The 25,542-nt window shown below is 38.5% G+C and overlaps 3 protein-coding genes across 4 annotated transcripts; 2 read left to right on the forward strand and 1 right to left on the reverse strand.

Annotated features, from left to right (window-relative positions):
* Positions 1-4,624: 4,624 nt before the first annotated feature.
* Positions 4,625-24,992, reverse strand: LOC140926568 (uncharacterized). Its single transcript, XM_073376296.1, has 5 exons — positions 24,903-24,992; positions 23,681-23,782; positions 22,987-23,196; positions 5,513-5,662; positions 4,625-4,932 (listed from the first exon to the last, which is right to left on the reverse strand). Exons 2-5 carry the CDS (start codon positions 23,741-23,743, stop codon positions 4,855-4,857), a joined length of 501 nt encoding a protein of 166 aa, XP_073232397.1. The 5' UTR covers positions 23,744-23,782; positions 24,903-24,992; the 3' UTR covers positions 4,625-4,854.
* Positions 8,457-16,836, forward strand: LOC140926567 (collagen triple helix repeat-containing protein 1-like). Its single transcript, XM_073376295.1, has 4 exons — positions 8,457-8,562; positions 14,352-14,443; positions 14,709-14,936; positions 16,378-16,836. The coding sequence occupies exons 2-4, from the start codon at positions 14,363-14,365 to the stop codon at positions 16,729-16,731; spliced, it is 663 nt and encodes a 220-aa protein (XP_073232396.1). The 5' UTR covers positions 8,457-8,562; positions 14,352-14,362; the 3' UTR covers positions 16,732-16,836.
* On the forward strand, positions 19,924-22,427 carry LOC140926565 (collagen triple helix repeat-containing protein 1-like). 2 transcript variants are annotated; one of them, XM_073376294.1, is made up of 6 exons: positions 19,924-20,006; positions 20,079-20,131; positions 20,784-20,860; positions 21,274-21,398; positions 21,429-21,516; positions 22,037-22,427. In XM_073376294.1, the coding sequence occupies exons 3-6, from the start codon at positions 20,786-20,788 to the stop codon at positions 22,382-22,384; spliced, it is 636 nt and encodes a 211-aa protein (XP_073232395.1). In that variant the 5' UTR covers positions 19,924-20,006; positions 20,079-20,131; positions 20,784-20,785; the 3' UTR covers positions 22,385-22,427. The 2 variants fall into 2 exon arrangements, with proteins under 2 accessions (XP_073232395.1, XP_073232394.1); XM_073376293.1 differs by having other exon boundaries at positions 21,274-21,516.
* Positions 24,993-25,542: the final 550 nt, after the last annotated feature.

The raw sequence follows: 25,542 nt of genomic DNA on the forward strand, positions 1-25,542 counted from the left end.
TCAGCCTACCTCAAGAGAAACAATTTGTCAAAAGACTCCATGGAGCATTATAAATGACTCCTGGGTTCAAACCGTTCACATTAGAAATTTACTTGTTTTTCGTTTCAATTACATGCAGTCCCTAGCGTTACAGCAAGTTCACAGACAATCCTCCTTTGTCGACCAAAGATTTTATTCTAAAAAGAGGGCAAGTAATCTTGCAAAAACACTAATAAAAAGCAGATCCATAGAGACATATTTGAGATGTTTATTGGTCATTAGTAACCACCATCAAAAGAGTAGAAAATGGAAGAATGAACTGATTCCGCGTGCCCACGGCATAAGGATGAAAGTATAATAACGAATAATCAAATGTTAAAGTGCGTTTGCCCAATATTGCTGTATGCAAATACCATTTCATTTTCTTTAGTTAAATTTCTCTCCGTTTTTCCGTAAGCATCCGAGTCTTGTTTTCCCAGTCCCCGGGGGGGGGGGGGAGGGGTCAGTCCGAATGCACCTGAAAAACACATCTTACTTGTAGTCGGGCCAATGAGATGACCTCCCTTGAACCTTCAATTACTCTTTTCCTAAGCAAAAGCAGAAAACTACTTATGATAAACGTACAACAAGGCAAACGACAGATATATAAACAAATCGCAAATCACTTAGCCAACGTCGAGAAATCTAATTATGGTTTGGCACCGTGAACAGTTCACTTGCCCTTGAAAGCCACATATCGAAACAGGTATAGTTTTATATGCACAATACGCTCACTTGGATAATTCCGTCTAAGGCTGGCATTTACGTAGGGTACAAAATGCTCAGTAAGTACAAAGTAAGGCAAACATGCAAAAGAGGCATAAATTCTCGCTCCGGACGGAACTGTATTATTTATCCACTCTTATCGTAAAGTGGTCGTTATCCCAGATTAAAGAAATTCTTCAGTATCCTTTATGGTTTCCGTTAAATCAGTTTTCTTCTTGAAAAGAGCAACCTTTTAGATATAAATTAACGCGGATGTCTTAATATATTTTCTGTCAAGAAAAAGAAAATGTTGTCTTGAAATATTGCGCGCTTTTATTCCTAAAACAAATAAGGACAGCGGAAAGGCTGAAAGACACCCCGGTCCTGTGCCCCCTTGCGAAACAATGAAAGTTAAAATTATCCTTCCTTTAAGAATTTTAATAGTAGTATTTTTCCCATTCCCTAGCTATTTCCCATTTTAATTTTCATCAGTACTAAGGATAGACCTGAGCGCCTCATAGCTAGAGGTCAATCATTTGAAAGTTTCCTTTCTTCCCAGTTTTTTACTGGCTTTTGATAAGTAACGGGATGTTTTTGTTCCATTCTCTCCCTTCAACGTTTCCTCTTGCATTTCCTCGAAAGAGGTTAAACAAGCATTGAATGGAAACAAACTCTAAACTACTAAGTCTTTTAAAATCATGTAAGCCATTCTTCATAGGGCTAAGCCAATTTATAGCATTATTAATAGCCCTTTACCGCTTGTTACTCTTGCCACTTGTATACAAGGCTAAGGGCTAAATGGATCATTTTGGGCCAACCTGATCATCCTCAAAAACTTGGGTAATTCTGCGTCGTAATCTTTTGATCTCATTTACGTCCTACACCAACGTACACAGTTTATTCACATCCGAAAGAACGATGCTGCTCGGGATGGAATGTTGCAATTTTTTTTTTCTTAATATCTCGATACGATCACGAGCAGAGGGTGATTTTCAACAAAACGTTCATTCCCCAGGTATAGAATAACCAGTGATATCGTAAACATCTCAGGTACAATTGCATAGCGTGCTCTCAATCTGCTCGAGTATGCTTGGGCCAAAAGGTTAGACGCCAATTAATAACTGTCTACAAAGATATTTTATTTCGGAGATACATTAGACATTAATCATTTCAACTTGACACACAAAGACAGCCGTCACCAGGTCAGAGTATCTCTTCAATTAACCCTTTTTTCTTTAGTTAAAAATGCGGCATTTGTTTTAGTCAGAGGCTCCAAAAAAGAGGGAAACACCTACAACTTCTTAAGAACTTACATTTCATTCTGAAAGAGATTTAATTTGTTTTTTTGCCGCGTAGCAGAAACGATAGAAATTAAGTAAACTTTCAATAACAAGGTCATAGGCAAGAAAACTGGCTCCTTGTTTAGAGTGGAAAATCAAAGGCCAATGGGTTGACTGGCCCCTCCTGTGATGTATTGGCTTATAATAAGTTCACTCCTATTGATCACGAGATGCCTTGAATAACTTTTAGATAAGGAGCACCCAACAAGATGCTTGTTCAGAATAACGACTGTTTGTTTCCTTAAGCTCAGGTAGCAATGGAAACATAAACTTGAACTGATCATGACTTCTTTATATCGTTTTGAGTCAGAATATAAGTCGATTTTAGTACAGTTATTTATCTGGCCAGTTGGAAAGGCGAAAACACAGCTTGCAACTTTTTGTGAGATAACAATACCCCTCTGAATATCAGTTTGTGAAAAATTAGGTATTTAAAGACTCCAAGTGAACTGAAACGTTTTCCGAACGTTGATTCAGCAGACCGGGAAAATTTTGTTATTCTCTGACGGAATTGAGAGCCTATAAGGAGCCTATAAACGGTTATAATCTGATAAACAGGAGCAAAAGATCTAGAGTTTGTATGTGGCTTAATGTCCTACTGCTGGAACGAAAAACGTACCAAGAAAAGACATTTGAGTGCCTTTGAAGTAGATTGAAACATCAACGCCTGTACCAATATTTTTTTTCTGGGAGATTAACTTTCTCATTCCACCTAAAACTTAGATGGAAGTTGTTGTTTGGATATCATCTAATTAATGGTCTTTGTTGGTCAGATGCAATCACTAACATTTTTTACATGTTTTAGAAAGTTTTTGCTTGCTTGACGTAATTAATCATACATGCATGATGAAAACGTTGGTACTAAAAATAAGCTAACTAAAGGAAATCTGTGAAAACAGATCTTAATCATCACTAGAGTCTACACCTGCGTGTTTTTTATTCTTTACAACTCTAGAATGTTCTGAAATCTCATCTGTCATAAGGGTCAAATTGACTGTCAATGTTATCATGGGTAGTTTAAAAATGATAAATCTTGTCGTTATCGATGACCAGTGAGTATTGATCATCTATCATAAAGTAATTCCAAGAAAACGACAAGCAGTTTGATCCTTCAGGAAATGCAAAACTATTAACTGGAAAACAACACGAAACTGACTTTCAAACGGGGGAGGTACTCGAGAGACCTCTGTTACAACAAACACACCAGAGAATGAAAGTATACAATTTACCCCAGGTGATAATCATCAATTATTGTATGAGGCTGATCACGATGTGAAGAATTGTACAGATAGATACTGTTATCCTTCGGCCAAGTTGGATAAAAGACTCCCAGCTCTTCATACATCCTCACATTTTCGAATGATTGTTTTATTATCTTACCTCGGGCATAGACTTTCTTTAAAACTTTGGCCTTTTTCTCGACACGGTTTCAGGATACTCACGATATACAGTCAACTCCTTACAACTCGAACCAAAGTCGATTTCCCCTGGATTTTCTTCGTACATATGGCCTGAATTTCAGCGATTACTTCGCGAGTCGTTTTTACTCCCTCTGCAAAACAACCGTGTCAATTCTTTGTCTTTACTTTTTTGTCACTCCAGTTGAAATTCAGTGTCCATTCCTGTATACTTCGTTGCTAAATTGCTTTCCCTCCCTATCAATTTGCTTATTTGCTTATTTCCGTTTATATAGTTTGCTTCAAACTCCCGAAAACTCGAACTCTCCATAACTCGAACTTTTTTCGAGTTCCCTAAAAGGTTCGAGTAATCGGGAGTCGACTGTCAACAGTTGTTTATACTCCTCAGAAAATGTCCATAATATTCATCGAGCGATATTTTTGGCGTATTCTTGCATTTCTTCCGTTCAGTTTTAGTCAGAAACTCAGCTATTTCGTCCTCTGACAAGCAGCCTCGTTTCCAGGCTAATATACCAACCAACTAATCTATTCAACGCCGGCTAGGTATGAACAATTAGCCTGGGGATTTCTGCAAATCAGAAACGGAGAAATGTTTTGAATGAGTAGTACATAATCTTATTAAACCGTTTTGGCAAATTCTAAAATTCGAGTGGCTTTTGATTCCCAAACAAAAGGCCTCCTATGGATAACTGCGTCGTGTGTTTAGTCTTGCGTCGGTCAAGACTAGGGCACAGTTTTTCATATAAATTTAATAGTCTAATGGACAGAAAATGTTTTGTCCTTTTCTTTAACAATGCCTGTTCATATCTACCTTCTACATTTCAGTGTCATTTTTACACCTTTTCCCTCCCCCTTTTTTTCCTGTGACTTGACTTGCGGTACTGTTTTTTTTGTTACTAACAGCCTTTTTTCACAAATATGGTAAGATGCTATATAAGGACTCCTCTTAAATTGACTTTCCTCAATTCTGTAACCTTTTTCCTCCCTATTTTTCTCACTTCTTTCGATGCTTCAGGCCTTATAATCAAATATTGACATTGGACATCGGCCATATGCTGGCGTGAGCATACTTGAAGAGGTCAGCCGAAGCTGATATGATTTAAAAAAATTAACATCGAAAACAAAAACATTATTGTTGGTATATACGAGAACATGCATACGTTATTTTTTTTTATTGGTGGGAGGCGAGTGCTCTCACCACTGCGCCACCCTTGCTCCCCTGAAGACAAAGACTGAAGACAAAGGCCTTTTTACTCTTAAAGATCGACTGGACAAACACTACTCTGGGCATTTAATTTACTTGATCAATTAACTGGCGAAGGAATTTTAAAAAAGAATAATTTCTACTAGGCAAGTGAAAGGTGATTTCTTTATTACTGAGTTGACGTGGTTATTCGGTAGTGAAGAATTGCATCCACCAAGAATGTCAGGAAAGATATAAACCCCAGGATCTGAAAAAAAAAAACAAACAAACAAAAGAACGAGAACATTAAAAGGTTGTTACCATCGTTTTCACACTGCCAGGAGTTGCTTTTGACTGCCATCCCTGGAAATTTTATTTCTTTTGGTAAATGGTTGAATCAACTGACTAGGGATCATCAAAAATACATGTATACGCGACGGGCCGGTCTGGAGTGCAAGCTTGTATAAAAGGCATTGCTCAGGTAAACTATAGCAACCTTAGCAAACATCCAAAAATTAGCAGCTGCAGCAGGGCGTGAACAAGGCACTACTATGCAGGAAACGTTTCTTTCAAACAAAAGCTGTGGCACTTTGTTTCTAGAGGAAGGCAAGCAAAGCCATCAGAATAACAGTTAAATAACAGTAGCAATAGTAGCCAGAACTCAGCCTAGTCCCTAAGCGTTCTCGGCTCGGTCAATCCTGGACTCTACCGTGAGCTGTGACGTCACCGAGAGATACACGCCCGCTCTTTCCAGAGTTCGCGCGGACAACGGGGCAAGAGAGAACGGCTAGGGACTAGGCTGGCCAGAACTGAAACAACATTAGGACGAAAATAGGCGACTTCCTTACCACAGCTGCCAAGGCCTGTTGGTAGCGCCATTGAATACGCTCATCCTTTGATTGATCCCAGTTTTCTTTTTGTAGCTTTGCGATTACTTCACTGAACAATCCTGATGCAATGGCGCACAGTACAGCCCAGATCAACGAGAAAACCATTACCTAATGAAGAGAGGTTCGCAGTGAGAAAAACGAAACTGCATATCAACTAATTCCAATTCTTTAACTATCTAGCTAACGTCTTCGGTGGTGAAAACCTTCTCTGCAGAAAATTACAAAACGCAGGCAGGATAAAATACACCGACTAGAACTTTCAGTATTAGTTAACAATAAAGGACTGAGATTATTCGTGTTTACTCTGAGATTGATTGAAAAACTTCAGTCCTCTATTGTTACCAAAGTGTAATCAACAAGATTATGAGATGTAATAAAACAGTAATAAAATGATAACTAAAACTTTAAGAAAATGTTTTGAAATTTTCACAAATTCTAGCCACTTTTCTAATTCTAGCTTTTTTTTTTTACAAATCCTAGCCTGTGAACTATTTATAGCTTTTTACCAAATTCTAGCCTCTAAACTAAACAAATAAGGATAGTGGGCCTTCAAGAGTTAAAGCTGCATGAAAATAAGAGTGTTGAACTCAAGAAAACTTCCAGTTTTCACCTTGCAGGCGCCCAACGGAAAAGGTGATGTGGACATCTTGAATGAATATTATTTATCATCATTATCATCATCATCATTATTATCATCACCATCACTGTTTAACTTTATCATTATTATTGTTATTATTATGCAAATTATAAAATATTTCGAAAAGTAAAAATATATAATTAAAGTTGGAATAAAAGTATTCAGTGGGACCCTTCGTCTGTTTATGTTTTCCAAGAAAAAATTCATGAAAGCATTCGCATGCCATCAGACGACCTTACTTTTTTAAGTCACCAAGAATAATTATACCAACTTATGGAGTGGCAGTTATTACTTTAAACTAGTTTGAACACAACAAATGACGTGTGATAAGTTCAGTTTATTTTTTCTCAATACTTTAACTAATGCTAAGTTACAGACTTTATAGATTGTTGTTTACGATGTAAACTTTTCCATTGAATTAATATTAAAGCTTGAGCATGATGGCCAGTGAACCATTTGGTTTTCTAGTTGGCCACCGTAACAGCAAATTCGTTTAAAATATATAATCAGTATAAATTTATTTCTTGACATCATTCCACATCCTTCATTCGTTTACTAGATGACTCCACCCACTTTTAGAGCGTGATTGATTTTCTTCTTACTCAAGTTCCCTTGTTTCTTCAAAAAAAACTCCGCAAAATAACTTAAACCAGCAAATTAATAGAAGGCTTTATCGTCGGGTACAACTCTTCCATGACAATTTGCAAAACTCAGTGACTTTAAGAAAACAGACTTAAGTGGCTATGGTCTCTTAGATAAAGAAATCTTAAGAGTGCTAATTTCAGTTAATTAAAATATACTAGGAGTAATCGGAGATTACAAGAGTGCGTTCGATATGTTCAAGGCGTACAGGTAGCAGTTGAGAAGGGAGGGTGGATGGTTATTACGATAGATTAAGCCTGGTTTCCATATGATCGCTGAGAAAAAAAAGTTCAGCGATCATATGGAAACCACTCTCCAGCGATAGCAGCAACAACGATCGCTGAGATAGAACTTTTTATATCTCAGCGATTGTTGTCGCTTCGATCGCTGTAGAGTGGTTTCATATGATCGCGGCTGCGATCACAGCGATGGTAGCGATCATTATGGAAACCGGTTAATTTGATCATGGCATATTTTAAACGTAAGGATTGCTTACAGCGAAACCTCTATTTAAACTGTATAATTATGAAAAAGCCTTGAAGGCTACTGATATCGTATACGTATGGTCCGTCTCAATAAGTGCAGTAGTTTGGTCGCTAGTGTGTTGATTTCAGTGACTTGAGTGGAGCTACTGTGGGCTGTTTGTAAGTTTTTCCGAATAAGTAACAGGCCTAAAATGTTCGTTTGTCCGGTGCCGAAAATATCACAAGTCATGATGAAACGGCGCCGCCGAGTTTCAAATCTCGGTAGATTTACTTTGTGGCACAACGGCCGTCGAAACTTTTGAAAGATGAACGTTTTGAATGATTCAGCAAACACAGATCGATAGTAGAACTTCATTTAAGTCTTGAAATATGTGCGCTTTACGGAGATTCAGCAAACTTTTAAAACTGAGATGAACGCTTTACGAAGAGAGAATAAAAGACCTCAGCAAACGCTTGAGGACGCACGAATCAACACGTGAGTTAGTTCGTCAAAGTGAGGTAAAACGTAAGCAAGCGCCTCAAAGCGAGGCAAATGTGTGTCGACGACGACGACAAATGCAATCTCGAAAAAACCTCCCTTTTTAATTGCACAGGCCACCCAATAATGTACAGAACACCCAACACAAATTAAAGGTTGCGTTCGAGGTACGAGAACGCAAATATGCCAGACGGCTTGTAACCTTAAGACAAACATAAAGTTAGTTCATAATTTAATACGAAAATATAACAGTCAAAATAAGTTCTCTCTCAGTTTTAATTTACAACCGCCACATCCACCAAACGAAAAACCCCAAATTAAACATTGATCTTAAAATTTCAAATATTTTCTTGCAGACTATCACTTCACAGGGTTTCGTGTGAATCAAAATATTAATTAAAAGCTCGTTTACCTTGGGAATGTCTCCAGCTGCGAAGGTAAAACGCAGCTTGTTTCGGCAATGCAAGTTAATTATATTTAGTTATTGCTTATTGGATAATTATTATATGGTTCATAATACGAAGCAATAGTTTGCGCACAACAGTTTGGTTTTCGACAGCTGTGGAAGCAGGAATTCGTTTATGTTAATTTTGCTTGCCCAGCTGGAAGAAAAGGGCTACGTGCAGAGTAATGGAAATCCACACATTATTATTTTCTGGATGAGTCAAGGCTGATAAGTAATTTGCTTTGCAGGAAAATAAGGTGCTGTTGTCGTCACTGCTTTCTCTCTTTCTCCTTTTTAGCAGCAGGTTTGCTGAGGCAAAAGGTAAGCTTTGTTGGTCTTCCCTCTGGAAAAATTATGCCTCTAGTTTCAGAGATTTTTAGCATGTAGGTGAATATTAGTAAATAACTTTAAAATCATATTTATCTCTTAACAGACACCTCTTAGAGAAAGACACTTATAGGGACCTATAGACCTATAGTTAGCCCTTGTGTCGTTCTTCAGTCGTTTTCTTTGACTCGGTACGAAAGGGGATACCTCCATAACGACGGACGTTTCCAATAGTGTTGGCCTCAACGGGGTTCGTTTCAGAAAGAGTTCATTCAAGTGATTTAAGACTCGCTTGCAAAATATTTTTCTGTAAAAAGACACAAAATTTTAGTGAAATGTTTTAAGGAATTCAAGAGTAACTCGAAATTAAAGGACCAGCTGGCTAGGTCACTCAATTGCTGGCTGCAATTTTTGATTTGACCAAAAATCAACTGAGATCGACACTCAAATGAAGTGTAAAAGAAAGGAATAGAAATGCAGTAAAGAAAAAGAAAAAAGAGAAAATTTTATTGTTTTATTGTTTTATTATCTTTATGCTATACACACAAAATATACATATAAAATCTTTAAAAAAGATGATCTTCAGGCAAGGGAATAGGACCACCCTTAAAATTATGTTACCTAATTAACAATTACAATACTGACATAGGCAATTTAACTCTTAGTACGCACAATTTGTTTGGAACATAGAAAACAATTCTTCAATAGGATAAAAATAGAAAAGGCTGAACGTGTAAGTGCAAAAACGAGAGAGAAAAGGTGAGAAAAATAATGCTAGAGTAAAAGAGGAAAAACAAGCGAAAGAAGCGAAAAACTACACACAAGCTGATTAAGAGAGCTGAAGTGTGCGTATACCAAGAAAATGAGTTTAGAATTAAACAAAGCAGTAATTGGAGACGATCATACCTAAGAAACACATTGCATTCAAATAAACGTCGGCCCTGTCTTTTCTTAAAGTCAGTTATCTTCTTTTAAGATAGAAGTGCGATCTAGAATGATCAATGAAAAATTGTTATGTGGACGCGATTTTGTCATTAATAAAGACTTTTATGAGACTTATCTTTTTGTCAGTTTTGAATGGTTTGAACAGTGAAGATCTTTAAACTACAAAAGATATTTGGAATATATAATAAAATATATAATTTAATACCCTTTATTTAACGTGGTCAATGTTCTTAGCTAATTAGCTACTTTACAAATAAATGCCACGAAAAATAAATAAATAAACTAGAAATAATAATAGAAAGAGAAGATTTCTCATAAAAACCTATATAAAAATATATATATATACAGTTAAAAATTATTAAAACTAAGAGTAGATCACAAGATTATTACATAATGATGTTAAAACTAAGCAAAATGTATTTACATGTATTTGCGCGATTAAAATGTAAAATTTGAGAAATCGAACTTAGACATCAAGTTCTTAAATGTTCCGATTTTATTAGCGGCCCGAAACTGATCCGGAAGAGCGTTCCAAATCTTAGCTGCAGTATAACGCCACGAATTAAGTCCACTTTAGGTGGTTGTATTTACTTTGGGTAGCTCGAGGATGTGTTTTCCTCTAAGATTATAATTAGTTGATCGTTCATGCAATAGCTCTCCTATTCCTCGAGGGACTTTATACCCATGGATAGCTTTGTAAACACCAGTGGCCATTTTAACAATTCTTTGATTAAGTGGGGACAGCAGGTTTAGTTGTTTTAGCAACGTCTCGTAGGTGGCTGACTTATCACGGGTCACAAAGCGAAGGGCTCGTTCATTGATTTTCTCAAGTTTGCCGCAACCTCTTTTACCACAGTGATGCTACGACTCTGAACAGTAATTGAAACGCGTTGCAATGAAAGCACGATATTTATCTATCCTCAATTCAAAAGGCAATATTTTCTTCAGACTATCGAGAACTGCAACCTTTTGACTAACTTTACGATAGATTTTACGAATCTGTCCCTCAAACTTAAGCTTGTTATCGAGAGTGACGCTAAGGAGTTCCATTTCGTCTTGAATAGGGATAACAGTTCCTTCACAGGTCAACACAGGATTTCTCTCGACCCTTCCAAAAGTAATTGCTTGATATTTTGAATGATTTCTTTTCATTTGATTGAATTTATACCACTTATCAACCTTTTTCAGATCGGCATTTATGGCATGTTCAACCTGGTCCATATCTTCCGCGGACTTAAACAATTGAGTGTCATCGGCGTACGTGAATAATGTGCATTCATCTATAGCATAAGACAGGTCATTCATGAAAATATTAAAGAGAATGGGACTCAAAATTGATCCCTGGAAGACACCCTTCATTATAGTTTTCATAGAAGAGTGCTGTCCACTTAGTCTGACACGTTGCTGTCTGTCACTTAAATAATTCGTAACGAGATTGATAACTTTTGAGTCTCCACCGTAATCTTCAAGCTTTTTGACAATAAGATCATGGGGAAGTGTGTCAAATGCTTTTGACAGGTCCATAGACACCAGACTAATGACTTTGTGATTATCTAATTCTTTCTTGAATTGTTCAGTTAGACTAAGGATAGCTGTGTCGCACCCAAAATTTAAAAAAAAGAAAAAAAGATAGAAAAATCATTCTCCTAAAATTTACTCGGATTCATGACTTCTGACTAATCTTGAAAGTAGTGGAAATAAAAAAACAAATTAAAAAATAAAATTAATCAAAGCTTACAAAGAATTTTTCTCTCTTTTTGAATATTGGAAGGACCTTAGATCACGAAATCAAACGTGTTTTGTTTTATGTTAATCCTTTAAATGTAAGAGAAGAAACGATTCATATACCGTAAGGGCGGCATACGCAACTTACAACCTGTTCGGCAATTTTTAGTTTGCTTTTGCGCAGCGATCGTATACACGAAGTCGAAAGATATCCAGTCATTTCAGCCTATTTGATACAGGTTATTTAAAAACTTGGAGTAATCGGAACTTACGAGAGTGCGTTCGATATGTTTGCTAGGCGTACAGGTATATAGCAGTTGGAGGAAAGGGTGGATGGTTCTTGCGATAGATAACTATGATTATGGTATATTTTGAACGTAAGGATTGCGTACAGTGAAACCTCGACTTAAACTGTGTATCATAATGAAAATGTTTTGAAGGCTAGTGATCAGCATGGTATCGTATGGTTTGTGTCAAGTGCTTTTTATTTGAGGAGATACTGGCCAGAGTGCTTCGGGCGTGTAAAAAGAACTTTTTGTTTTGATGGCGCAATAGATGTTCTACTGGGCGCAGTTGTTCGAAGGCCGATCAGCGCTTAACCCGGGTTTCTTTTTCTTTCGTTAAAAAAACATTTCTTTGGATAATTTTCTCAGTTGTTTTTAAGAGCGTCTAATCATCAACTTGTTGGAAAAATGAAGCTTTCACATATGAGATCAAATTTCGCACTAACCCTCCTCGCCTGGGTTATCTTAACCCAGCTTTGAACAACCAAGCCCAGGTACTGTTAAAAAGCAAACAGTTGACAAAGTTTTAGATGTAATCGTTAATTATATTTAATATTGGGAATTCCACATGTAGACAATTACTGAATTTTACTATAAAATGCCGGAAACCGTTTGTGGAATAACAGTAGATTTACTTTGTGGCACAACATACAGACGCTGAGCTTCACAACTCGCCAGCAAGTTTACTTTGTGGTTCAACGGACGCCGAGCTAAACAATCCGGTTTGATGCATGCACCAGGCGTAGCACGCATTTTCCAAAGAAAAATATGAAGGCTTAATCCAAAGTAAGATTTTACTCAGGGTGTAAACCTTCAGCACACTTTTGAAAGATGAACGCTTTGGAAGATTCATTAAACACAGATCGATAGTAGACCTTCAGCAAACTCTTAAATATGTACGCTTTACGAAGAGTCAGCACACTTTTAAAAGGTGAACGATTTACGAAGACAGAATAGCAGACCTCAGCAAACGTTTGAAAGATGAACGCCGAGGACACACGTATCACCACGTGAGTTAGCGCGTCAAAGTGAGGTAAAACGTAAGCAAGCGCCTCAAAGTGAGGCAAATGTGCGTCGACGACAAATGCAATCTCGAAAAAACCTCCCTTATTAATTGCACAGGACACCCAATAATGCACAGAACACCCAACACAAATTAGGGGTTGCGTTCTCGTACCTCGAACGCAATGATGACATTTCGATACATTCCTGTTCGCACAGGGAAGTATAACTAGAGTCAACACCCAAGGAAACAGATTCCCTTTCTCAAGGGGTACAAATAGTCTTTAATTGAATTTTGCGACCACGCCCCTTTCGGCGCCTCACTAAAATCGAGTGCGATTTTCGGATGTTTTGTCGTCGTGCTGATTCTGTACACTAAAAGTACTCAATGTACCACTGAAATATTTAACTATAATATAAGGGCTTTTCATTTTGCTAATTTTCTAACTCCAAAGTAAAGTTTTCCCTCGTCATTTTTCAATTTTCCCGAGCGGTTCGATCAAAATTAACAAGGCGTTTGTTTGGCTACGGTCGAGTGACAATATTATTAGACCAAAACATGGCACGTAGTTTGCATTATATACCTGCAGCTGGTCCGTGTTTTATATACACCCAGTCTGCAGTCCGTGGTCCGCAGTTCGCAGTCCGCAGTCCGCAGTCCGCAGTCCCTCATTTATACTACGCGATCTAAAACGCTCCACCCTGCGTAGCGTAATGCTGCAAGGTTACAACAAAGGCGTACTACCAGTGAAAAACATTCAGCTCATTTCTTTAAAAAGGTCTCGGCCATGATACAGGCAGGCCTTAGACTGCCGTTGGCTTAACATTTCCTCTAAAGACAGCTCGACGAAGACACGGAACACTCGGTCACTTCAAGACGACCGCCATCTTGTTTGCAGCCGCGCCACTTCTGGTTTTAGCCTCCCCTTCCATACGCTCTTCTCACATATGGTAATATGCCCGTCTAACCTCGTTTACGGGTAAAAATTCTTTTGAAATTGAAATACGAAAACGTCGTCTGATTAGCATTTCAAAGGATTTTTTACTCAAAAACGAGGTTAGACGGGCATATTACCATACGTGAGAAGAGCGTATAACAGGTATTTTTGGTTGGTTGGCAATTTTGTTTTTCATAAATACGAAAATCAAAAAACGATTTTTATTTTGTATTTCACCAGCAGTAACACCGTTTCTTGCAGAATTTGTTACACATGAATTGCTTTGTTAAGTTTGAATTTTTAATAGCTTGAATCTTGGGAGGAGGAAATTGTAAACAAAAAGTTAAAACCACTAACTGGCCATTTTCAATAGTTTTTGATTTTCAAAATATTGAAGAATGATGTTTAATTTTACTTTTCTTAACAACAAAAATTGAAAATTGAGTTTGTAAATTTTTGATTTTCAATTTTTGAGGAATCAAACATTGAAAATCACGATTGTGAAGTTTTGATTTTCAATTTCCAATATTGAATGAAAATCAAATGGACGAAAACCACACGGACCTTGCTCCTTGTGATTTTTGCCAGTTTTCCAAGCGTGAAAGGAATAGGAGAGGATTTAATGGTATCAGAAATTTGGGATTTAAAAAAGTGCAAGAGGTAGGTAAAAGATCATTTTACCTGTTTCTTTCAGTGGCTGGAATTGGTTTTTTTTTTTTTACTAGCCTTTTTAAAAAAGTTCAGTTTTGAAACCTTTCTCGTTTCATCCGCGGGCCTCATGATCATGACACCCGATCACGACATTAGAGAAGGGAAAAACCTCTAAGCTGCGCTATTAAATGGGTAGTTTGTAATATCCGTGACTTTGATTGTTTGTTCTTTTAAACAGAACCAGCCGACATGAAAGAGTATTTCAGTTATCACATTTTCATCATTCTCTTACCATTGTCCATCATCTGTATTGGCAGCAGTACAAAGCAGGTATCGTTTCAGCCATTCATTAAGGAAATATATGTTACGCCAGAGCACCAACTTGCTGGCAGGCTAGTTGGATATTATCTGTCTGCCCTTAGATGAAGACCCTCTTTGATTGAGTTGCTCTTTTATCCCGTTTTCAAGAACTTAAATCTTTATACAGCTTGCACTCAGTGACAATTTTCAGAGTTTCTATGTGAGTTGTAATATTCTAAGGCGCTGGATAAACATTTGTAAGGTCCAGCATCTGCCGAATTCATTTATCCCATAGGAATGTTCCTCTCAAGGACAACCGGGACTGCCAGGGACCCCTGGGGCACCTGGAGCATCCGGAGCTCCGGGAATTCCGGGTAGCCCTGGTACCCCAGGCACCCCCGGTACTCCAGGAACCGCTGGTAACTGTGGAACTCCTGGAATGGCATTTAGCTCAAGGCGATGGAAACAATGCGTTTGGCCATCTTCCAATTCACGGGATAACAGAGACAGTGGGCAAGTGCATGTAGGTATATTCAGTGGATATTAACTGATTGTCTCGTAATTAAGATGGTAAGGCACCGCAGACAGTTCAGTTGGAGACTCAGGCCCCGGCCGTCCACACAGATCCGGATATTTTTGAATCCGCAACTTTTTCCTTCCGGATACGACTTCCGTCCACACGTATCCGGTGAATCTGGAATACGAATCCGCAACTTTTTTAATCCGCTCTCCAGTGTGGAAATTTTTGAATACGCTATGAATCCAGAATCGCGTGGACGCTAAATCCGGGTATTGTTTATCCTGTAAAGTTACCAGATCGAATCACCCAGTTGTTTACCGTGAATACTGTATTCACTGTATTCAAGATGGAAACCTCGTTCCCAGGTTCTCTCTCTTACCTGTCTTTACGAAGCATGCTCTGTTGCCAATGTTCCCAGAGAAGTCCTGGGTACTATAGTAAATCCGCATACGTGTCGGATACGTGTGGACGGGCAAATTCGATTTGAATACGGATACGTGTGGACGTAGAAATTTTTTAATCCGGAAAGAAAAAGATGCCGATACGTGTAGACGGGGCCTCAATCTCATTATATTAATATTGCCGAGGCTTGCGAGGTTGTGAGAGACTCAGGTTCAACGACCTGGAACACTACCAAGGCTCTTAAAAAACGGAAAGGATCATGCTAACTGGTAACAAAGATCTTTTTGTAGTCTTAGTTTTCTCCTGTTTCCCTTTGATCGACCTCTCATTAGCTAGTTTAGTAATATTTAGTGAATGTTTCGACAAGTGTGCTGACCCGCATGATTAAAATTTAAGAAAAGTGTGACGTCACGTTACCATGGTAGCAAAATGTCTGGATCACAACAACAAGGAGCTTAAGCAACGACGCCGGCGACGGCAACGAGAACGGCAAAAAAAACAATAGGTTTATATCTGCAAAACAACAATTGTGCACGTGCATCGCGCTTTTTTTAAGTTTCTCACCCGTCGTTGCAGGACTGCGACGTGAAACTTTTTAACTTCACGCACCCGCTTTACGAAGTAGGCGAGCACAACGCAAAATTTTTTTTTCTTTTTCTTAACTTAGATACGGTCCTTTCGGATTTAACCCTAGAAAATTTGCGAACATTTGACAAATTAAATGAAATTGAATAAAATCGATGAAGTTTGAAACAGTGCGAATTTACGTTTTTGGTTTGTTGTCATCCAAAATTTGCTACCATGGCAACGTGACGTAACCACTTCTCCTCTCTTTTCATTTTAATAGGACATTTCCGAGTCCCAAAAAATCTCACTTTCAAAACGAGGCTAAGTGCGAAACCTTTGTTGTGAAAATGAGTTTTATTTGCATCATAATTAAAAATCATTTTCGTATCAATGGCTTCGCACTTAGCCTCGCTTTGAAGGTGAGATTTTTTGGAACTCGGAAATGGCGTATTCAATCTTTTTCGCGTGACCTCAGGTATGTGATTTCACCAAGCTGAAGTCTGGCACTTTCTTGCGAGTGGTATACATGGGTGTCACTCGTATTCGGAGCTGCAAAACCTGCTGCAAGAGATGGTACTTCACTTTCAACAGTAAGGAGTGCAGCAAACCAGCGCCCATCGATGGCATTGTTTACCACAGCAACGAAATAAACATCCACAGGTCTACCAACATTGAGGGCTATTGCGGTGGGATTCCAGCAGGAAAGGTGCAAGTTGGATTCAACGTTGGCGACTGTACTGGATCAGGGGCAAGCACAGGAGACGCCTGGACGAGTTGGTATCAAACCATCAGGATCATCATTGAAGAGGTGGAGCCGCCCGTTGCTTAAAATAGATAAAATCCGGATTTTCTTGCTGGTATAGAGAAGTCGATGTTAAAGCGCTGACGGTCTCTTTTGTAGGGATTAACCATGTATAGTGGTAATCAATAAAGGCTGCAAGATCACGACTAACTTGTGTTCGATTAATTCCGGGAAAGTAATTAATTTTTTGAAGGAACAGTTTGAGTCCGGGGGGTACTCCCCTATAAAAGTGACGAAGGTGCTTGTCGGAAAATTTAGAGAACACTCCTAAATAGCCTGAGATCAGGCCCAATTTTAGCGGTTCTCATACATTCTTTCTGATGGCTACCGCTAAAATTGGTCGCCTTACCCGCCGGAATGTTATTTACAAAGCGAAAAGAAAATTGATCCTGATCTCAGGTTACTCCTAAAAGGTACCAGAATCTTGTTTTATGGGCTTGTCCCAAATTCATTTCCACCCCAAATTCAACAACAACAAATTATATAACTGGCACTGCAAATTTTAATAGTAATAAAATAACTTTCGAACACTTTCCTCTCAAGGACTTTTTGAAAGTATTGTCATAAATCTTTATGCTAATCAGTCATTTTAGGTTTTAGCACCCTAAGTGGTTCTAATCCACAAATTTAAACCCCTAGAAGGTATGATTAGCACCCCCGTCACTTTTGTAGGAAAGTACCCCTCCCCGGGCGTTTGAGTGCCCTGCAAGCATGATTTCATCAAATTGCATCATAATTTACGGGTTTCCATAAAGCGCCGCGGATATATCTAAAAGTTCTTCTACATCCGAATAATCGAATAAGGAGGTAGCACTATCACTTGAAGAACTACAGTCAGCCATATTCGAGATCATTTGTTGTTCCACACGTGTGACGTCACGTCGCGTGATCAGCAAAATCGAAGCGTTAATGGCGGAAGATCGAATAAGCGGCAAATGTAACACTTTGAATTTTGATTTCGGAGCCAAAAAGATCGTTGAAGATATATTTCTTGATGGTATTACAATAAGAAAAACATTTGCAAGGTTTTTCCCAAACAAGATGTCCTACGCGAGAGTTGCCCTTTAACAAAAGCGTCACCAACGCTCTGCCCAAGAATCTATAGAGTACGAGCAGTGTCTCATTATCCTCAGGGATAGTTGGGGGATCGAAATTCGCGAGCGCACGTAAAATAAACGCGCGCATGAAGAGACGAGACGAGGAGGAAGGAGAGAAACCGGGGTTGATTACCATTTGCACAAACCACCTGAGTAGAAACCTTGTGCATAAACATAAACTATAACTTTGACGTGGTAGGAGAGCGGCCCACTAAAAAGTATATCCAAATCTTCTGAACAGATTAAAAAGAAATTGCATCGCGTCAAATCACAGCCCGTATTTTTCACTGAAGCTTCTCAGACGGAATTCACCAAACCAACTGATTTTCCGTTTTTCCAATTTGAATAGAGGGTAGGTACTCTGGCGGGTGTCACCTTCATCTCGTCGGTGGCGCTTTTCGCTCACGCTTGCGTATTATACTTGCTCAATAATCCCTGTATAGTGAAGAAAACGAAGGACTACTCTTAGTCCAAAGCACCTCGGTAAAGTACCTTCAGGTTGCGGTTATGAAAATTGAGTAAACCGTTTTTACTTACAAAGGAAGTCTACCCTAGTTGTGATCCATATTTTTTACTGTAAGATTAAGAAATGAATTCGAACTCGTGACCTTTCAAAGCCTTTTTGGTAGTCTATTAGGAGCTTCACTCGCAGGGATTCTACTGTGCAAATAGCCTTCTGGAAATGCTCAAGTAGTTCAACGCCTGGGTTTGATGGGTTTACCTATGAAAAATGATTTACTGGCTATATCTTCGGGAAAGAGGAAGGAAATGAATTAAAATTTGGTACACATAAAGAACTCATCGTCCTTAATATTTTAGAGTATAAATATCATGTTGGTTGGTTGGTAAACAATTGTCAAATTGGTGACGGGTTTAAGAAAAAAAAATCAAATAATAACATTGTTCTTATTCATATTAAGTAACTCTGGCACTCCATGTTTGGAATGACTGTCCATTGCACTTCAATTAAAAAATTACAAGAAAATGTATGGTCGTTTTGACGGGCGGCCCAAAAAAGTGGCCGTAATAATGAGGTGAACGTATTACCGAGGTGGTCGTAGGGGGGGGGGGGGGGGGGGGGTCAGTATACATTTATTTCAAACGTAGGAAGTAAACTATGTTTATCCGCTATCAGAAACGCCAGTTTATTTATCCAAAGAAAGTAAATTCGCCACCAATTTGCCAATTTCCTGCGCTGGGTACCAGAGGTTTTTTCTCGCGTGCTACTAGGAACTTCGTCGGCCGAAAGGCGATGACACGAGTGGCGAAGCACTTCTTAAGACTTGATCGAAACCGGAAACCGCGCATGAAAACCCTCTGGCACCCAGGGTACCAATTTCCTTCATTTTCAATTTTTAGTCACGAGACATGTCACGTGACCATAATTAATAGCTATGTCACAAGAAGACCTCAAGATATACTTTTGGGAAAAAAAATTCACCTTGTTCTAGCTATCCTAGCGAAAGATATTGCCAATCAATCATATTCTCTGAACACTCATTGGACTTATGCCAGGCCTAAAACCCCGGCCTTGAATTGAGTGGAACAATATATTTTAACGATCAGAACATGATTTCCCTCAGCCATTATTAGGAAGACAATTGAAATCTTTAATTTAGAATTATATACAAGTCATAAATGATCAGTATTAATGGGCTTATCTCCTTTTAAAAGAAGAGATTTAATACGTAGCTTTCTATAACCTACCCTGCAAGCAGAGACCCTTCGATCTTCCTACTTATCTAGGAAGATTACTACGAAAGTTACGATATTTCTAGGTGATCTAGAGATTACTACAAAATCCGAAATTCTTAGGTGAACAAACCACACAAACCCCGAAACTCTGAGCCCAACGAACAGTCACCACGAAACATTTTCGAAATTTTTAGCTGTTCTTGGGCTCTCGAAAATTTTAGCCATTCTAGAGGGCTCCGAACAGATATTTCCCAGAAAACGGTCGTTGGGTGCCCCTGAGGGCCTCTGCTCGCAGGGTATCTATAACCTGACATGTTTACAAAGGAAATCAGCCAAAAGCAAGATAGCGTGGCTTGAATGATAATTGCAAATCACGTTCTAATGTGCATAATTATATTCTGATACATAAACTTGTTTCAACGGGAACTTGCTAACCAAGAAAACAAGGATTTTTTGTAGTTCAGTAGTGTTTATCAGCGAGTTGTGATTTAGCTAATCTGACGACGGACGGTAAGGTCGCAACTTTTTGCCAGTTTCTTAGTTTTCTGGAACCCTTATCCACTTGATTTCTATTTTTTCTAGATCATTGAGTTCAGACAAGCCAGACTCTTGAATAGTCATATTTGATACTGAAGGTAAGAAACTAGAGATTTTATAAATTGCTATGTTTTTGCGCTTCAATTATCATCAAGCTAGAATAAAAGGTCCTAAAATTCCACTTCAGACATTTTTAGTAGCGAAATCATGAAGACTTTCTAAAGTCCTTCACTTCTCGTTTCTGGTCCACCTAAAACATAAAAAATTTCTAGCTCCTGCTAGAAATTTTGAGCTCGACTTGTGGTCAAAGTCTATAGCGAAATCAGTTTTATCTGCCTTCCAGTATAATAAACAGAATTAACTTAAATCACCTTTCTTTATCTTGAAATTTATTACAATGTACATAGTTGGTGGTACACAAGCTAGATACTTAATGGAACATTTCTCAGAATTTTTCGTTTGCAATATTTTCTGTTGAAAAGAACTACAAAAATACAACTATAACTTCTTTAATGCTGCTTGTTCGTTTGTAAGACAAAGATTCAATCGTATCTTTTTTGTCGTTACACACTCAGAAGCTAAAAGCTAATACTGATTAAAATACAGCAAAGACGTGAAGAGCTTCAAAATAGTAATATTTATAAACATCATGGGCTCCTGTCAGCTGGCCATATTTTAAGACACAATCCAACATTAAACTAAGGCGGTGCATGTGTGTTAAACTGATCCGTATTTTTTGAACTGAACCAGGCATGAAACTACATCTAATTTTTGTCAACGCACTGGTACTTTGGGTTATCATCATTGGAGGCAACGGGTTTCAGCAGGTATAGTTAATCTTTAAGGAACTACATTATGAACAAGCCGATACAGTGTATGTTCTCGGCTTAACTGGACACCCTCAAACTTAGTTTCTACTGAGTCCTACTCATTAAGAGTTTCGTAATAGAGTTTACTTCTCAGCTAGAAGCCACTTTAAAATTATCGCTTTATACCTGGGAGTTGGTAAGGAAGAAGGCGTAACCTGAAATCAGACCGATCTATTCTCCTATTCAAGAGAGTTAAATGTCTAGTCTGTATCTTGTATTCCCAGGTTTTATAGAACGCTCATCTGACCTGGTTGCCAATGTAATGAAATCGAGAGCAGTAAACATTATGGGCCCTTGATAAAACCTTGATGTCCACTAGTTAGCTGTTAGTTTGTGGTCTCTGAAAAAGATTTGTTCATTTTATCTTGTAGCAATGTTCTCTTCAAGGACAACCGGGACAACCTGGAACCCCTGGGGCACCTGGATCTCCCGGGCAACCCGGAGCTCCAGGGATTCCGGGTACTCCTGGTATTTCAGGAACCCCGGGCATCCCGGGTACGCTTAGTATCGGGGCTCCAGGAATACATGGAATGACATTAAGTTCACGTCGATGGAAACAGTGCGTTTTTTCCTCTAAAACGTCAAGAGATGACAGAGACAAAGGACAAGTACATGTAAGTATAGCGCGAAATGAGAAAGGAATAAATATCAACTGATTATAGGGTAATTTACTCATTTCTTTTTTAACAAAGAAAGACTGGCAACACAGGTAAGAAAAATCGAATCCTTTTAGTGGCTACTACGAAGTAAACAAAAAGCCGCTATTTTTATAACAATCGAGGACTTGTATATATATTTATATACCCAACAAGATGACTGAATATTCATATATATCTCACTTCCAGGCACTTTATCTATCACTTTTTGAGTACCAACTTCCTAAATATTTACATTTTCCATTATCATCAGTCTCTCAAAAACATCAGATCTTGATTATTTTCATCTTATGCCATGTTCAGCTTGCCCTTTGAGCCAGCGTTCTTTTGCTATTAAACTGTTTGAGAGATTTATTTATTTCGCCAACGGCCTTTCCCTCTTTGCTTGATCAATAATATTTCCATCTGCCCGAGTTGCGTCAGAAAAACGAATGTTTTCACAAACAGGATTTGTGTTACTCTTCTCTCGAAAATACAGGCATGCGATTTCACCAAGCTGAAGTCTGGGACCTTCCTGCGTGTGGTATACATGGGTATTATTCGTATTACGGGCTGCACAGGCTGCTGCAAGAGATGGTATTTCACTTTCAACAGTAAGGAGTGCAGTAATCCCGCACCCATTGATGGAGTCATTTACCACGGTATTAACGCAAACATCCACAGGCCTGCCAACATTGAGGGTTACTGCGGTGGGGTTTCTGCGGGGAAGGTGAAAGTTGGATTCAGCGTTGGCGACTGTGCTGGGGTTAAGGGAGGAGACGCCTGGACGAGTTGGTATCAAACCATCAGGATCATCATTGAAGAGGTGGAGCCGCCCGTTGCTTAAAATGGATAAAATCCATATTTTCTTGCGAGTGTAGAGAAGTCGATTTTAAGCGCTGACGGTCTCTTTTGTAGGGCTTAACCATGTATAGTGGTAAACAATAAAGGCTGTAAAATGATGACTAACTCGTGTTCGATTAATTCCGGGAAAGTAATAAATTTTTTGAAGGACCCGTCTGGGTCGCCTTGCAAATAAATTGACATCGAATTGTATCATTACTGAACCAGGCCTCTTTATGAAGCGTATAGATATTAACGTGGACACCCAACAAGAAAATTCATGTTACTTTCCCATAGCATCACCAAGGCTCTGTTCAAGCAAAATAAAGACTACGAGTAGTCTCTTATTTTCTTCAAGGATAGTTGAGAGATCAAAATTCGCTTGCGCGAGTGCAAATCGCCGCGCGCTAGAAGAGGCGAGACGTGGATGAAGAAGAGAATTCGGGTGTCACCTTCTCCTAGTCCAAAACACCTGAAAGTTCCAGTTCTAAAAACAGAGACAAGCGTGTTTTTTTTTTGGCAATGCGTATTTCCGCTTTAGCGAGCATTATTTAATTGCCTCAGGGCTTAGTCAAGTCATGCATTATAATTAAATCAGGCACTTACAAAGGACGTCCACCCTCTTGGTGATCCACATTTCTTACTGTAAGCACAACCAAACAGAAAGTTGAGGAACAGGAAAACAACGATCACAAGACCAATAATAAACACGCCATAAAACAGAGCCGCCCGATCAAAATCCCAGTTGGGAAGGTCTGAAAGGGACACATCTTTGTGGTACTCGGTGATACAAGCTATGGCTGCCGAAAGAAGAACCTGAAAATACACAATACAACACGATTTGTTAGAAAATACCGCTAGAATCAAAACATCATCTTATTTTATCAGGAATCGGTATTTAGAGATATTTACCCTCAGCGGCTGCTACCCCTTGTTAAACGCTAACTATTACCTAATCGCCCCATTTTTTCGAGAAAAAGCGGTCGGTGTAGTACTACTACAGTCACCGTTCCAAAATTTAGACGCCAAGCCGTTCAAAGTTGCTTGTAAACAGAGAAAAAATATCAAACGGTCCCGTGTGAACAAATTGTCCCGTCAAAATTTTCAGCCGGTCGAAAATTCGCCCAAAGCCATGAACGTGTAGCCTGAGACTAGGAAAACCAGCTTCCTCATCCCCACGCCCCCCTCCTCGTTCTAGCACGGCGCCTAGGGTCATTGGATGGACGCTGTCAGCACTCTCTTATGTGGCCTCCACACACAAGGCAAACAAGGGTCCATAATTTAATATAATGAAACTCACCATTTCCAAGAGTTTGAGCATTCCTTCCGGGTCCATGAGATACATAATTGCCATTTTGTACATGCACTGTCAGTCAAATAATAGACAGCCGCTTACTCTCACCTTAACAAGAATTAAATTCACAAAACATCACACCAGTTATTCAACTATAGCCATTGACTTTGAAACGACAATCCTTTTTTATAAGCATTTGCCACAAAGAAAAATCACTGTTAACAAAGAAGCAGCTAACCTAACTCGAGAATCTTTATTTTTTTTCTTCACTCCAGTAGGAGAAGTGAGAAGAGTAATCTGCATGTCGATCTACAAAGCTTCATGGCTTCATAGTTTAGTTCAGTGGACCAAAATAAAGTAAAACCAAAAAACAAAATAACAATAGCCAGATTGATTCAGATGTTTATAGAAATCAAGGGCGGGTGCTCCCCGATTTTTCTTGACTTTCTTAAAAAACAGAACTGCACTGATAAACAGCGAGATCAGCGTTACTATCTTTTACTCACGGTAGCCCTTTCATCAAAGTCAGATTACACTTTTTATTAATTAATATTCAGTCTAGGCTGATATTAAATGTCAGAGATAAGAGGGTGAAAACTTCACTGAAATATTTTTTACTACATTTATAACAAGTCCAATTTCAACCTTATGGAGCTCAACATACAGGGCGAACTCGGATCAGACAGTTAATTGTAAAGAAACACGTAAAATATTTTGGTACTGGATCCTTTCGTCGCACTACTAACTAAAAGAACGTATAAACAAATGACAGAAGGATAAATGAAAACAAATAAACGAACAAGCAAACAGCAAAACGACGTGCAACAGAGAATGAGGATCTAATAAGATACTTGATAAACAACTATTGCGGGGTATCTTGAAAATAGTTTCACTTAAACAATGCCTGAAACATTTTAGCGATGAGCGCAATCACGCATGCACAAAAATAACTTAAAAATCCAGTCAATTCAGTTTTACATGATGAAAAGAAAAAAGATTCAACTGAAAATGTCTGAGCCCTTAACTTCATAATAGTGCAGCTCAACGGATTGGTCCCAAAACAGCACGAGAAAGTCATCGACTTCTAAACTGATTCCATTTAAGTATTGTACATATTCTTATCGAGTAAATAAGTTTGATGACTTAGCTACAGGATTACAAATACGTTGCGTACAATAATTTTAAGAGAGTGAACCTACAATAGTCACCATGAAATGACAATACTTACTCTGTATTTAATAGACCTTCTTCGTTGTTATCTTGAACAAGTTGAGACTGAACACGTTCGGATATAAAAGACGATCAGACTGAATAACTCTCAAAACAATGTCGACTCTAATAACCGTTGATGAATATTCATTATAAAGTTCTCGGTAGTTTGTTGTATAAAAAGCAATGATCTGGAAAACGACATAAATGAACTAGAAATTTCGGGGCTTGTATTTGGAATTGCAAGTACGGTGTTGGAAAGAAGTTTTAATTACAAGTAGCAGTCATACAACCCAGGGCTCATTATTATTGTTAAGAGCTCGATCCGACCCCCTTACAATTCTTCCCTCTAACAACGCTAAGCTAGTGGTTGAATTAAGCCAGAAACACTAAGATTTTTCTTCTCTTTTCTCTATTTCTTTTATCTTTCATTTCGAAAAAGGAGAGAAAAAAAGTCTTTCTTTTCCTTTTTTTGTGGATTCGATTGTCGGGATGTGAGATTTGGCTTGTATACGAAAATATTCGGGAAACAGATCGAGGAATAAGACTCAGTCTGCTCCTTGGGATACTGAGGGATTAACGTCAAACGGGACGCGTCATTTGGCCACCTTAATTTCAGTAATTTGCGAATTTAGAATGGGGAGATGTCTTTTTAAAGA

Source organism: Porites lutea, chromosome 2 (genome assembly GCF_958299795.1).
Source record: "Porites lutea chromosome 2, jaPorLute2.1, whole genome shotgun sequence".
Classification (NCBI taxonomy): Eukaryota; Metazoa; Cnidaria; class Anthozoa; order Scleractinia; family Poritidae; genus Porites; species Porites lutea.